Source organism: Alligator sinensis, unplaced genomic scaffold (genome assembly GCF_000455745.1).
Source record: "Alligator sinensis unplaced genomic scaffold, ASM45574v1 scaffold601_1, whole genome shotgun sequence".
Taxonomy (NCBI): domain Eukaryota; kingdom Metazoa; phylum Chordata; order Crocodylia; family Alligatoridae; genus Alligator; species Alligator sinensis.
The window spans coordinates 2,543,183-2,557,826 of NW_005841905.1; the positions used below are offsets into that span (position 1 = coordinate 2,543,183).

The following is a 14,644-nucleotide window of genomic DNA, read 5'->3' on the forward strand; positions in this document are numbered from 1 at the left end:
GGGGGGCCCGCCGGGGCCTTGGGAGCCTGGCGCACCTGTTTACAGCCTCCCAGCTGCAACCAGCTTGGGCTCTGGGCAGCCGCTGTCTGCCATGGAGCCCGGGCTGCTTGCAGCAGGGCGTCTGGGCTCGGGGGCAGCCGCTGTCTGCCATGGAGCCCGGGCTGCTTGCAGCAGGGCTTGCAGCCTCCCAGCTGCTTCTGCAATCAGCCTGGGCTTGTAGCTTTCAAGCACTACAGAAATGCTAAGTATTATGTTGTCAGTCATTTGAAATATACCTATTTAGTGAATCTCCAGCTACACCCATGGTACCTTAGTAACAAATTCATTCCAGATGGTGGTCGTAAGAACAGCTCTTAGAAACACGAGGGATGAGACCAAGATGCATAGAACAGGATGCAATTAAAATTGGCCATGTACCAAAGAAGGAAGATCCATCAATTGGCACGTGTCTTCTAGAAGAAAGGAAGAAAGAAAAGGAAGAGAAATGTTCCCAACTACTGCTTGTCTTTCTAAAAGTGTGGGGAGTGGGAGGAGAGGAAAGGATTGTTCAGCTAAAAATGCAAATCGTACATTAAAGCAGTCTTTGAGATGTTGAGAGAAGATGTGGAAAGCGAATCTGAAATCTGAGGTAGACCTGAAGGAGAGACTGTAGAAGCAAGTGGAATGGGCAAATGTGAAAGTCGGTAAGCTGTAGCATGGCCGTGTTGTACTAAAGGAGAATAGGAAGTGAAATAGCTACGTAGTGTGAAGCACGATAACAAAGTGTTGAAGAGGGAAGATATTGCAAGTCCATCCTACACTGCGTAATGTGTCACACAGCATATAGCAATGGGAAGAAGAGCAAAACGGGCATTGTTTCTACTTTGTGAGCAGCAGTCAGTATCAGGCATTTCTGGCTCTTGACTGATACATGAATCTGGGAGTAACAGCTTCTCTAACACAGTGGTGCTCACCTTTCTGGCCCCAGAGGCCACGAGTGGCACGGGGCTGATCCATGGGCTAGATCCCATTGGTGGGTCTGATCCAGCGTGGGGTCAGTATGCAGGATCAGTCTATGGGTGTGAAACAGTGCTCCAGCCTGGCCCCATGCACTGGATTCAGCCATGCAGCTTCCCCGCATGTTGGCATGATCTGGCACATGGGGCCATGTCATCCAGTTCATGTGTCTTGAAATTTGGTAGTGGGGAGCAGTGACAGCATAAATTGCTATAGCTCTGGAAGCCATGGCTATTCATGCTGCCACTGCTATATTTCTGGACCTGTAGGAAGCCCCCTGGGTGGAATGATGTAGCCCCACATCCGGAGGCAAAGCACCACTGGTCTCACAAGTTGAGCATGCCCTTGGCCTGATGGGACTCAGCAGCCAACCAGGAATAGCTTAGTGTGAGCTGCTGCAGTCCCAGAGAAACTCAAGTTGTAAATGGATACCAGAAAAGGAAGTAGGTAATCGGGTCCTGTCGTGAGTGGTGGTCATAGTAGCCTATGATTAATGTGTATATAGTACTTTGAAGATGAAAAGTGGTTATGTACTGGAAGTGCTAAGTATTATTAGCAGCCAAATAAGTGAATGTTTGTTATATATAAAAAAGCTTGCACTCCGAGTGTGGAAATTAATGCAAAATGTTTTCAGTAATTCATTTTTCTATGGTCATTTAAAAAGAGATATTAACTGTTACTATTAAGAACACAACTTTTAGTATTCATTCTAAAACCTTGTGCAGGCTGCATTGTGGAACCCTCACCTTCAGTAAAGTTAGCTGATATTCATTTAAGAGGAAGAAATATCTCAAAGTTGGTAGCATACAAATAGCACCATCTTCTCCTACACTCTTTAAAAATTATGAAAACCCTGAGTGCCAGATGATCAGATTCAGAATAACATTTACTAAAGCTAATTAAAGTTTAACAAGTTTAATAAATGTGATTGTTACAGACCAAAAAAAAATCATTAAAGTGTGGTTGAAAATTGTTAAATTCTAATCAGGTCACATAATAAATTTGATGATACATCTCTCTTCCATGCTATTATAGATTCCTGTTGTACAGTGTTTAATTATGCAACAAATGGTGCCCTTGGCATGACATTTCAATAGAGGACTTCATTTTTTACATTTTTAAAGCTTAAAGTTGGGAAAACTCAATTAGCATTTTGAAAGGAACACAAAATGCAGCATTTCAGCTGTGGAATACATTTTAAGGCCTCCATTTAAACAATAATTTAGTTTAAATTCTTGTTGGCATGTCTCGGGACATGTAGCTTTCCCATTCCTTCCCTACTGCCCACCCATGTGTTTGAAACCAGATGATCTATTTTAACTCAGGAACTTATTAATTTGATAAAATTAATGTTTCCTTGCCAATGATAGTAGAGGTTTAGGTGTAACAAATAAATATTCTCTGCATCCCTACTTATCATGGGAAGGGAAACATCATTTTCAGAAGACTAAAAAAAGATGCATAAAACCTTAAAGAGAGATTTTGCACCTCAAATAGCTGACAAGTTTATATCCAATAGACTCACAGCCAGACATCTTCAGTGGGGCTCCATGCCCCAGGTTTCAGTGCCAGGGCCTGCCTCCAACAAATGATGATGATGATACAGCAGGAACAGGCAGTTATTTCAGATGGAGGGCCACTTAAGGTTTGGTAAGCTTTCGAGGGCCACACGGGTAGCCCTGCCCCTTGACAGGTGCCCCACCCCCTGGTCACCATCTTGGGTCCTGAAGTCCCACCCCTAACCCCTGACCTTTGCCACTGGATGTCCCTCCCTTTACCCCCCGGAAATGCTCCTTGGGGGAGGGGAGAGGGTTGCCATCTTGGAACCAGAAAAAAACCAAATCATATACTAAAAATACTTACTATAACATATTTTAATGTTATTACAAAAATATTTTTGTCATGATTAGTGTTTCTGTACTGTATATAGGGATGATTGCATAATAATATTCTTAGGGTGTAGGGTATGTGTGGGGGGGTAAGGGTATATGGGGGTGGATGGGTGGGGTGTGGGTGTATCTGGTGGGTGGGGGTGTATAGTGGGGGGGATGTGTGTGTGTGTGTGTGTGTGTGTGTGTGTGTACGGACACTTCTTTCTACTTCTATTAAAATGTTTCTTTCTTTCTCTTACAATGCCAATCTTCTACTAGGTGGCTACTCGGCAGACCATCCTGTAATCAAAATATTTTGGAGAGTGGTGGAAAGCTTCACTGATGAAGAAAAACGTAAATTGCTCAAGTTTGTAACAAGCTGCTCTCGACCCCCTCTGCTGGGATTTAAGGTACAGGCCTGGCTGAATTTGCTTTGAGTGGTGCTCAGTTTGAACACGAGCAGCAGGGTGGTTTTACACGCAGGAATTCATGTATTTAGGAATTAAGAATATAACCCAGGGAAGGAGTCTGTTTATAACCACAGTTATTACTTAAGTCTTTGCAGGGAGTATAATGCAGTTTAACATCTTATCATGAAAGAGTCATTTACTGTTACTGGAAAATCCTTGTAGCTAAATTCTGGGACTGCAGAAGAAGGAAGGGCACATCATTTTAAATGCTTGCTCTTTCTGCGGGAGAATGCTTGCAGCATTGCTTTTGTTTGATCTCTTCTCTGTTGTTAACAAACTGATGGCACTGCTGCTGTATGTATCAGGGAACAGACTAATTTCAGTTTTAATGTCTTTAAAAGCTGGCAGAAGAAGATTTAAGATGTATCAGTATTTCCTGAATTGCATCTTATATTTTCTTTTGCATATCGTTCATCTATTTATAAAATTATATATAGCTACTGCCTTTTTCATCCAGATATTGTGCTAACAAGCAGCTTTTTAAATTGCTAATTAGACCCCAATTATAATACGAAGCAAGCATCTGACATTTGTAAATACTAGAGAGAGAAGCTTATGCAAATTTCAGTTTCGAAATTCAGAGATGTTCAGAGAGATGAGATGCACCAGGCTGTACAGGCATACTGACCCTCACCTCACCACTCTACTTATAGGCTCCCTGCTACACTCTGGGCTGTACTGGCTTGCCCTACCCACTGGGGTGGGGCAGAAAGCAGAAGCTGGAGGAAGGAGGGGGAGCCTGGAGACCCTGGCTGCTGCAGCTGGAGCGATAGGAGTGGTGGTGGCCAGGTGGAAATATGGAGACTGCCGATTAACCTATTCTCAGCCACCAGTTGAGCAGTGTTGGCTAAGAGCTTTGCATTCAAGTCCTTCTAGAAGGGCGAAGAGAGGTAGTTGGCCATGTTAGTCTGAAGGGAGTGCAGTGTGGCACTCTAGAGACTAACTGGTTCAGAGAGACATAAGCTTGTTTGGGCATCTGATGATATAGGCCAGGGACCAGCAAAGAATTTTGGCCTGAGTATCGAAAACACCCTAACCCTGACCTACGCCTCAACTTGGTGTGTCAGGGGCAGATCCCGGGGAGCCACGAGGAGCCCATTCCTCATTGCTGGTGGCGGCTGTACGTGCGCCTTTGGGCAGATGGTGAGGAGTGGGCTGGGGTTGTGTTGCCCTGTGCCCAAGGCATGTGTGTAGTTGCTGCTGGGGCTCTGGAGCCCAGTGCAGCTGTTTGCAGCCTGCCAGCCACCTGCTACAACTGCCCAGAGCCCACACGGGTTGTGGCAGGCATCCAGGAGGCTGTTAACAGCTGCACTGGGCTCTAGTTCCACCTGGGCAGATGCGTACATGCCTTTGGGGGGACAGTGGGGAAGGGGCTTGGGGCAGCTGTAGCAGGTGGCCAGCAGGCTGAAAACAGTTTTGCTGGTCTCTGGAATACCAGCTCTGTGGTGGTGATGGCTGCATGTGCGCCTCAGGTGGATGGCAGGGGAGGGGCTGGGGTTCGCATGTGCAGCCATTGCCACGGAGCCCTGCCAGGGCTCTGGAGCCTGGCGCAGCTGTTTACAGCCTCCCAGCTGCTTCTGCAATCAGCCTGGGCTTGTAGCTTTCAAGCACTACAGAAATGCTAAGTATTATGTTGTCAGTCATTTGAAATATACCTATTTAGTGAATCTCCAGCTACACCCATGGTACCTTAGTAACAAATTCATTCCAGATGGTGGTCGTAAGAACAGCTCTTAGAAACACGAGGGATGAGACCAAGATGCATAGAACAGGATGCAATTAAAATTGGCCATGTACCAAAGAAGGAAGATCCATCAATTGGCACGTGTCTTCTAGAAGAAAGGAAGAAAGAAAAGGAAGAGAAATGTTCCCAACTACTGCTTGTCTTTCTAAAAGTGTGGGGAGTGGGAGGAGAGGAAAGGATTGTTCAGCTAAAAATGCAAATCGTACATTAAAGCAGTCTTTGAGATGTTGAGAGAAGATGTGGAAAGCGAATCTGAAATCTGAGGTAGACCTGAAGGAGAGACTGTAGAAGCAAGTGGAATGGGCAAATGTGAAAGTCGGTAAGCTGTAGCATGGCCGTGTTGTACTAAAGGAGAATAGGAAGTGAAATAGCTACGTAGTGTGAAGCACGATAACAAAGTGTTGAAGAGGGAAGATATTGCAAGTCCATCCTACACTGCGTAATGTGTCACACAGCATATAGCAATGGGAAGAAGAGCAAAACGGGCATTGTTTCTACTTTGTGAGCAGCAGTCAGTATCAGGCATTTCTGGCTCTTGACTGATACATGAATCTGGGAGTAACAGCTTCTCTAACACAGTGGTGCTCACCTTTCTGGCCCCAGAGGCCACGAGTGGCACGGGGCTGATCCATGGGCTAGATCCCATTGGTGGGTCTGATCCAGCGTGGGGTCAGTATGCAGGATCAGTCTATGGGTGTGAAACAGTGCTCCAGCCTGGCCCCATGCACTGGATTCAGCCATGCAGCTTCCCCGCATGTTGGCATGATCTGGCACATGGGGCCATGTCATCCAGTTCATGTGTCTTGAAATTTGGTAGTGGGGAGCAGTGACAGCATAAATTGCTATAGCTCTGGAAGCCATGGCTATTCATGCTGCCACTGCTATATTTCTGGACCTGTAGGAAGCCCCCTGGGTGGAATGATGTAGCCCCACATCCGGAGGCAAAGCACCACTGGTCTCACAAGTTGAGCATGCCCTTGGCCTGATGGGACTCAGCAGCCAACCAGGAATAGCTTAGTGTGAGCTGCTGCAGTCCCAGAGAAACTCAAGTTGTAAATGGATACCAGAAAAGGAAGTAGGTAATCGGGTCCTGTCGTGAGTGGTGGTCATAGTAGCCTATGATTAATGTGTATATAGTACTTTGAAGATGAAAAGTGGTTATGTACTGGAAGTGCTAAGTATTATTAGCAGCCAAATAAGTGAATGTTTGTTATATATAAAAAAGCTTGCACTCCGAGTGTGGAAATTAATGCAAAATGTTTTCAGTAATTCATTTTTCTATGGTCATTTAAAAAGAGATATTAACTGTTACTATTAAGAACACAACTTTTAGTATTCATTCTAAAACCTTGTGCAGGCTGCATTGTGGAACCCTCACCTTCAGTAAAGTTAGCTGATATTCATTTAAGAGGAAGAAATATCTCAAAGTTGGTAGCATACAAATAGCACCATCTTCTCCTACACTCTTTAAAAATTATGAAAACCCTGAGTGCCAGATGATCAGATTCAGAATAACATTTACTAAAGCTAATTAAAGTTTAACAAGTTTAATAAATGTGATTGTTACAGACCAAAAAAAAATCATTAAAGTGTGGTTGAAAATTGTTAAATTCTAATCAGGTCACATAATAAATTTGATGATACATCTCTCTTCCATGCTATTATAGATTCCTGTTGTACAGTGTTTAATTATGCAACAAATGGTGCCCTTGGCATGACATTTCAATAGAGGACTTCATTTTTTACATTTTTAAAGCTTAAAGTTGGGAAAACTCAATTAGCATTTTGAAAGGAACACAAAATGCAGCATTTCAGCTGTGGAATACATTTTAAGGCCTCCATTTAAACAATAATTTAGTTTAAATTCTTGTTGGCATGTCTCGGGACATGTAGCTTTCCCATTCCTTCCCTACTGCCCACCCATGTGTTTGAAACCAGATGATCTATTTTAACTCAGGAACTTATTAATTTGATAAAATTAATGTTTCCTTGCCAATGATAGTAGAGGTTTAGGTGTAACAAATAAATATTCTCTGCATCCCTACTTATCATGGGAAGGGAAACATCATTTTCAGAAGACTAAAAAAAGATGCATAAAACCTTAAAGAGAGATTTTGCACCTCAAATAGCTGACAAGTTTATATCCAATAGACTCACAGCCAGACATCTTCAGTGGGGCTCCATGCCCCAGGTTTCAGTGCCAGGGCCTGCCTCCAACAAATGATGATGATGATACAGCAGGAACAGGCAGTTATTTCAGATGGAGGGCCACTTAAGGTTTGGTAAGCTTTCGAGGGCCACACGGGTAGCCCTGCCCCTTGACAGGTGCCCCACCCCCTGGTCCCCATCTTGGGTCCTGAAGTCCCACCCCTAACCCCTGACCTTTGCCACTGGATGTCCCTCCCTTTACCCCCCGGAAATGCTCCTTGGGGGAGGGGAGAGGGTTGCCATCTTGGAACCAGAAAAAAACCAAATCATATACTAAAAATACTTACTATAACATATTTTAATGTTATTACAAAAATATTTTTGTCATGATTAGTGTTTCTGTACTGTATATAGGGATGATTGCATAATAATATTCTTAGGGTGTAGGGTATGTGTGGGGGGGTAAGGGTATATGGGGGTGGATGGGTGGGGTGTGGGTGTATCTGGTGGGTGGGGGTGTATAGTGGGGGGGATGGGTGTGTGTGTGTGTGTGTGTGTGTGTGTACGGTGGGATGTGGTGGGGCAAAGGGTATGTTGGTGGTTATATATATATGTGGGTGGTTGTGGGGACAGGGTGTGGGTGTGTGGCATTTGTGGAGGGTGGGATGTGTGTGTAGACACCCCCCCCATGATCTCCCCACGGTGCAACAGCAGACAAAGGCACTCGGGGCACTGGTACCTGGCTCTGGTCAACGCTGCACATCTTAGAGAGGAGCACAGCCCCCCCGGGCTATCTTGTATCACCGGTGCTCAGTAGTGCAATATGGGTGCTCAGAAATTTCAGTGCCCGACAACAAGTTCTGCTTAATTCTGTAATGACGGAAAAATGAGTGGTCTGCAGACCTGTGGGAGTTTTTGTAAGGAGAGCCTCTAATTAATATTAATCTACAATTACTGCAAATCAATATGTTATTGGAAGTAAATAAGTACTACTTCCTGCATGCTGCTGTATTTTTCTATTTCATGCTTCACCGTTTCTATACAAGACAATATTTTGCAAAACATGCTCTGTGAACAATTGGAGTATCTTTTTTTCCTTAAGAGTAGGTGAACCAGCCTTACTTCCTGTGGCTTAATGACCATGAATGTTTTTCTTCTATACAAATGTTGGAGGGAGAGGGTCTTTTGAGGTAACCAAGGAAGAACATGTCTTTTCAAAATGCCACTGATACAGATTTTAATGGCAGTTACTTTTTTTCCTAAAAGTTTTAGGCTGATTGTAGTAGTACCTGTTTTAACTTGTGTGTACATAGATCTTTTTCTTTTCTGTTACTATTTTCCAGGAATTATATCCTGCATTTTGCATTCACAATGGAGGATCTGATCTAGACAGGCTTCCCACTGCCAGTACCTGCATGAACTTGCTGAAGCTTCCGGAGTTTTATGATGAAAACCTTATGCGGAGCAAGCTTCTATATGCCATTGAATGTGCTGCTGGATTTGAGCTAAGTTGAGTTGAACTGAGGTGTAATCAGATGCTGTGCAGAGGACCTAACCAGTGCCTACTTCAAAAGCAGCACCCGTACCCAAGCAGATTAAAAGACAACTCCATCTAGGTTTCTGCAGCATTCATTTCTTACCAGTTGCCCCCAAATGGGTTTCATTTTTAAACACACAGTTTGTTTGTTAGCTGTCATTAATTAACCTTACATTGACACTGCTTTATGATTCAAAATAATGAATGCTGTGTGCAGTGTGGCTGTTTTGTGTGTTTATGCCAAGAAAGAGCACATTTAAAGAACAGTGACATCTCCGTGAAATTAACCAAAGATGAAGCTTTGGCTTTGTGCTGTTCAAATATAAATAAATCCACAAGCTGGCAATAAACTTGTGTACAATGCAGCACGCTGGGATAAAACAGAGCTAACATCCTGTAATAAGTCTTAGAGGGAAAAAAGATGTGTGCAAATGTCCTAGAATTCAGAGGTTGAGATTGCTTGTTCCTGATGACCCCACATCTTTTCTCATGTGGTAGAACTGTTTACAAACATTAGTTGTTGCTATTAAGATGGATTAGAATTGTTTAATACTACCTTTGCTTAAGAGGGTAGGCACTGAGATAAAACATTTATAGGCTTTTATTTGGACTCTCTGAAATATCTTCCAGAAATGGGTTTCGCATGCTTATTTTTAAGTTCTACCTTTTGCTACGTCATGATCAGTTGGACACTGTCATAAACAGATGTGACTGTCCATGCTTTCTCTGTTCTGTTTCTCTCTCTCCTTAGTGCCTGTACAGACTTTTTTTTTATGCATCAGACTCCTATGACATACCCAATACATACAGTAGTCATGACTTTGGAAAAAATATACTTGTAACAACTATTAAAATTATTTGAACCAAAGTATCAGGCTTTATCTTTTATATCTGAAGCCTGCGGTGTTCACATTCCTTCTGCTCATCATTTATTTCCATTCTAAATGCCATGTTCCATAGAATATAGTCTGATTCATTATTTTTGTCAATAAGCAGCTTTCACATCCATCTGGTCTTAGCGGTTTTGCTCAGGCAAGTAGATGGGAACATGCTGCTTATCATAATTTGATTGCCAGGGGAAAAACTGGTTTCAAATGGAGGGATTTCGTTCTCTAATAATAGGCACATTACTGGGTCAAGATTTGTGTTCACATATAATTTGCATTCAGCTAAAAATAATGATAATTCAAGCCATAAGAAGCATAAACAAGTATATCCCTTCTGATCTTCAAAGAAAAAAAACAATTTACCATCAGAGTCTTGCTCATCTCTATTGCTAAAATTATTTTGCTATTCCTGGATTTCATATTTAATAAGCAGTAACTAGCAATATCCTCTTAAATGGGGGGAAATTCTGTGATTTTAAAATGTTTACTAGTATCAGTATAAAATGTATAATTTCTTAATTTGGGTAAAAAATGAAGTGTTAAAATACTATTTGTAGTCTTGATGTACAGAAATAAAATAATTGGTTTTCTTTTTGGTTTTGCTTTAGGCTTTTTATTTATGTTAAATGTTACATACTCAGCATATTCTTTATCAAAAAGTTGGGTTTCTTGTATATTTTTCTATATAAATTATGGACCTTATTCAGAAGATGGAAACAAGAGCAGTTATAGTGTGATTGCCTCTTAAAAGCAAAACATGCACATTTCTTTTAGACAGCATTATTTATTTTATAACCCAATGCTTTATTTTGAAATTATTTTTCAATTGAATTCATTTGCTACATTGATAGTGTCATGTTTGTATGTTGTAAAATGCAAATTACATTTTTCTATTAAATATTCACATTTCCAAGACTGTGTTGGAGTCATGCCATGTAACAATGGTTGGTAATGTGTACTTCTGTTGGATAAGGAGACCCAGTGCACACCCCTTAGAAGCTGCTGGGAATACTAATGGAAGAGAGCCAAGGGTAGGCTAGAGAACAATATACTTCATACATATGTGTATTCAAATACATGCAGAAATTACTTACAATGCAAGAAAAGTGACCAGAACCTTTTAGTCCACTAAGGAATATTCAGTTTCTTTAATAAATTCAGTATTTAATTCTCAGTCACTGTGGGCATGTCTTCACACGTATTAATGTGCTGTAGTTACTGTGCATGAAGTTTAATACCTGTAATAAGAGGTACTAGCTCAATGCACAGTAACTGGCGCTACTGCACAATAGTGCCAGCACATGCCTCTTTAGTGATGCTAATACACAGTAAGTAGAGTAATTCTATTGCACATTAGTGCATTAGAACGTCTTTTGCCATGACACGCAAATGCATGGTAGAATTTGTCTACTGCTCATTTAGCGTTGCATGGAGATGTGCCCAGTATTTCCTATATTTTTCTACCCATAAAGTGTAAAATCCTGACACGTTGAAGACTGTAGGAGTTCTAAATGGTTCTTAGTTATGTTATTTGCCATGGGCATGGGGGGCCCAGGATTTCACCCCTGCTTATTCAGGTTCTCAGGCCAGTTTTGCAGTCGGTTTAAAGTACCATAATAATGGAGGTAAAAAACCAGAAGCAGTTGTGTAGTTATGTATAAGCTGAGTTTTTCTGCACGGATTCAGCCACTTCCTGTAAAAGAAATGCAGTATAGCTGTCCTCAAATTATAACACTTTGAGCACAGACAGAATTTCTGAGATTTTTTCAAGTTAATAAGTTAATTAGTTGAGCTGAGATTAAATAATTACAAAAGGAGCCCTTTAAGACAGGTAGCAACTTGTCTCAAACCATTTCTTTGCTCCAGTTTAGTAATGCTGGACAAATGTCCTTCATAGTTAAAACTCACTGAAATGGAAGTAAATTTTGTCTCTTGCTCCTTTCATCTTAATGAGAATTTCACCACCAATTTCAGGTAGATCAAGATTTTTACAGATAGCCACTCTTTCAGAAACAAGACTATTCCCATTTGGAATGAATCCATGCTACCACTTGCTGTAACAGCTGGAATTTGATTTCGGTTACAGAACATTTGCAATAACCCAATTGATTTCAATGAGAGATTAGAGTAAGGTATGCAGTATTTGGTCCTGGTTTCATGAGTTAGACTCACCGTGACAGAAGTCTAATTTGACAGCAGACAGTCTCATGTCAGTTCTATTAGGAGTGCACTATAATTCAAATAAAATATGTTTCCTGATGGTGTTGGCAGCAGTTGGAACAATTTTTGGCATCAGCTGAAGCAAAACTAACATCAGCTTCCTAATCTCAGCCATAAAGGGCTCTGGAATTCACAGTGAACATTTTAGGAAGTGCAATGAGCTAATGCTGAATCTTAGCCTATTTAAACCAAAAACTATTTATGAAATGCTGGTGGGCAGCAGTAAACTTTTCCTATACTGTGAAAATACCAGAGCAGAGACAAAAATGGAAAAATGTACAATGCCACCCACCTCCTGTTTGCCTTGGAATGTTTGGTTGGAAATGAAATAAATGTTCTGTGCTTATTTATAATTATATGCAAATCCTTTGAAACAAATGTTAATGTATACATACTGCTATTTGAATAATAGCTTCTGATATAAATGCTCATTTTGTTATTTTAATGGCAGTTCCACGTCAGTGGAATTGAGAAAAAAATGTCATGGTGTGTGAACTGATTGGAATATCTATATTTTTATTGATTTCTGCTTTTGCAAATAAAACTGTTGGAGTTTTCTTGAAACTTTGTAGAAACGATCCTTTTGCAGGAAGTTTGACCAAAGTATAATTTTTTGAGCTGAAATTACATGAGACTAAGATAGGGCTTCATGATGGAACAATATAGCTAGGCCAGTGGTTCCCAACCTTTTTATACTGTGGACCAGCGGGAACTGGACAGAGCTCACTGAGCTGGCTGCCTCCCTCCTAGGGCTGCCCTGCCACCCAGCTTTAATGGCAGAAACCGCTTGCCAGTGTGGACAGACAGGAGTCCAAGCGGGGGGTTCATGTCACGACCCAGCAGCCAACCCTTTGCAGCCCAGTTGTTGGGAGCCTCTGAGCTACGTGAATGACCAATGTAGCTAGGCTCTTTCTTCTTCCTGATCTCAGAGCCTGGGACCAACTTGCCTGTGCCTATCATGAAGCTTGTAACCTTAGTTTTCAACATCTTAACCTCCCAACCACACCATCCACACAAACTGTCCTTGTCTGGTTTAGCTTTTTTCCAGCATTACTCTTAAAAGCAGGCTTGTCAGTAATAGCCCCTTTCCAGATGATGTCCCCTACGCCATTGGGAAGAACAAGAGATTTCTTCTTTCTATGAATGGAAGCATGAGATGTGCCAGCACTCGCTGAAGAACATTACCCTTTCAGAACACAAGCACAAGAAGTTCTTCCCCTGTGGAAGCTTCAAGACGTTCTATTTTAGTAGATAGATGTGGGTACCTTCTTTGTGTTTCCTTATCTAAGTATCCCTTTAGTCCACTGAATCCTAATATTACACTTGTAGATTCTGTGTTGTGTTTTCGGGGGGGGGGGTTTAACGTGCAGAGGCCATCACCTCTCAGCAAAAATGTAGTTATCAGAAACTTTGAGTCTATCTTGAAAGGCATTTTAGAATTCAACTAAAATTATAGTGCATGTGGGACATGGGCCCTGATCTTGCAAACTCTTACGTACTTGGCTAACATGACACAAGTGAGTGTTTATTATGTAGGTGCATGTGAAACTAATGGACGTACATATGTAGAGGTAAATATTCCTGTATTTACAGGATCTACTCTCGTGATGGAATCAGCAGTAACTTGACTTTCAGCCCAGGCTTTCAGGGCTTTTTGATGCCTCTCTGATTCTGCCGTCACTTCCTGGACTATCTTATTGATCACTGGGGCAGAAATGGGGAACTGAATCCTAAATGTGATCCATAAGAGTAACAATGAGCAGAATAATGTCATAAACCATCTCTAATCTAGACTGGAAACTTCTTGGGTCATCAGTCATTTATTTGGTTTGAAGAGCATCTCACACACCTACACAACTGCATATAAAACAGTCTTTTTGAGGAAAGTGCAAGACAACTCAGTGCACTTAAGGGAGGAGCAGGTGAAAATATTCAAAGCAGATGCCTCATAATCCCAGGTAAAGCAGTTTCAGGATTTCTTGCTCTATTGACTTGCAGCAAAACACATTTAAGACGCTTTATTATTTTTACCACAGTTCAAAAGCTGTTTCCAGTCTCTCCAGAATAAATCAGTGCCCCCTTCCCACTTGCTGGGAACAAACCTCTGTCTCGCTTCATGCCATCCTGCTGCAGTGCACGACTCTGGTGCTTCCTCTGGAATAGCTGCACGTACTTTAGGAGTTGTTGATTCTAAACCACATGGAAATCTATTGAGACAATAAATCTGCTGTGCCTGTGAAACGGGAAACAATGGCTCATTTTCATTAAGAGTGGTAGGAGACTGGCTTGCATCTTTTCAGCCCATCTGAATGGGACCTTTTGTTAGGCAGTTGTGTAAGATCTAATCAAACATTATTAACATCATTATTTAGCTCTCTACATAGATTACACATTGTTTTCAATCTCAGTTCCTTTGTAAACAATATATGGAAATGGTTACAAAAGCACTATGTACAACTCCAGACATAACAGCCCCCTAATCCTTGTTTTGGACTTCTAGATATTTCTGCAATACAAATAAATACTACTCATTGGTATAGAAATACCATAAAATTGTGTGCGCATATTCAGGGATACACACAAGGTAAGCTGCTGCTTAGGATTTGGAACAAAATCCTTTTTTCTTAACTTCATTATAACAAAAGCACATCTTCAGGCTATTTGGATTTGGGCACAAGGAAACCCTTTTAGTCTTTTAAAACTTGCACCTTCAGGGGTGTATAAATAGTCTCATATAGCTTAGACGGGAATTTTCAAAATCCTTCTTACCT

The 14,644-nt window shown here is 41.5% G+C and overlaps 1 protein-coding gene and 1 long non-coding RNA gene across 2 annotated transcripts in view; both read left to right on the plus strand.

Moving 5' to 3' along the window:
• The window catches only part of UBE3C (ubiquitin protein ligase E3C), a 97,026-nt gene extending 94,083 nt beyond the window's left edge, over window positions 1–2,943 (plus strand). The window contains exon 24 of the mRNA XM_025197782.1: window positions 332–2,943. Within this exon, the coding sequence (XP_025053567.1) occupies window positions 332–403 (72 nt within the window). The 3' untranslated portion in view covers window positions 404–2,943. The remainder of the gene's footprint in view (window positions 1–331) is intronic.
• Window positions 2,944–3,139: 196 nt separating this feature from the next.
• Window positions 3,140–12,437, plus strand: LOC106721892. Its single transcript, XR_001357617.2, has 2 exons — window positions 3,140–3,277; window positions 8,573–12,437. It is a non-coding gene; the product is annotated as an uncharacterized LOC106721892 (long non-coding RNA).
• The last annotated feature ends 2,207 nt before the right edge of the window (window positions 12,438–14,644 follow it).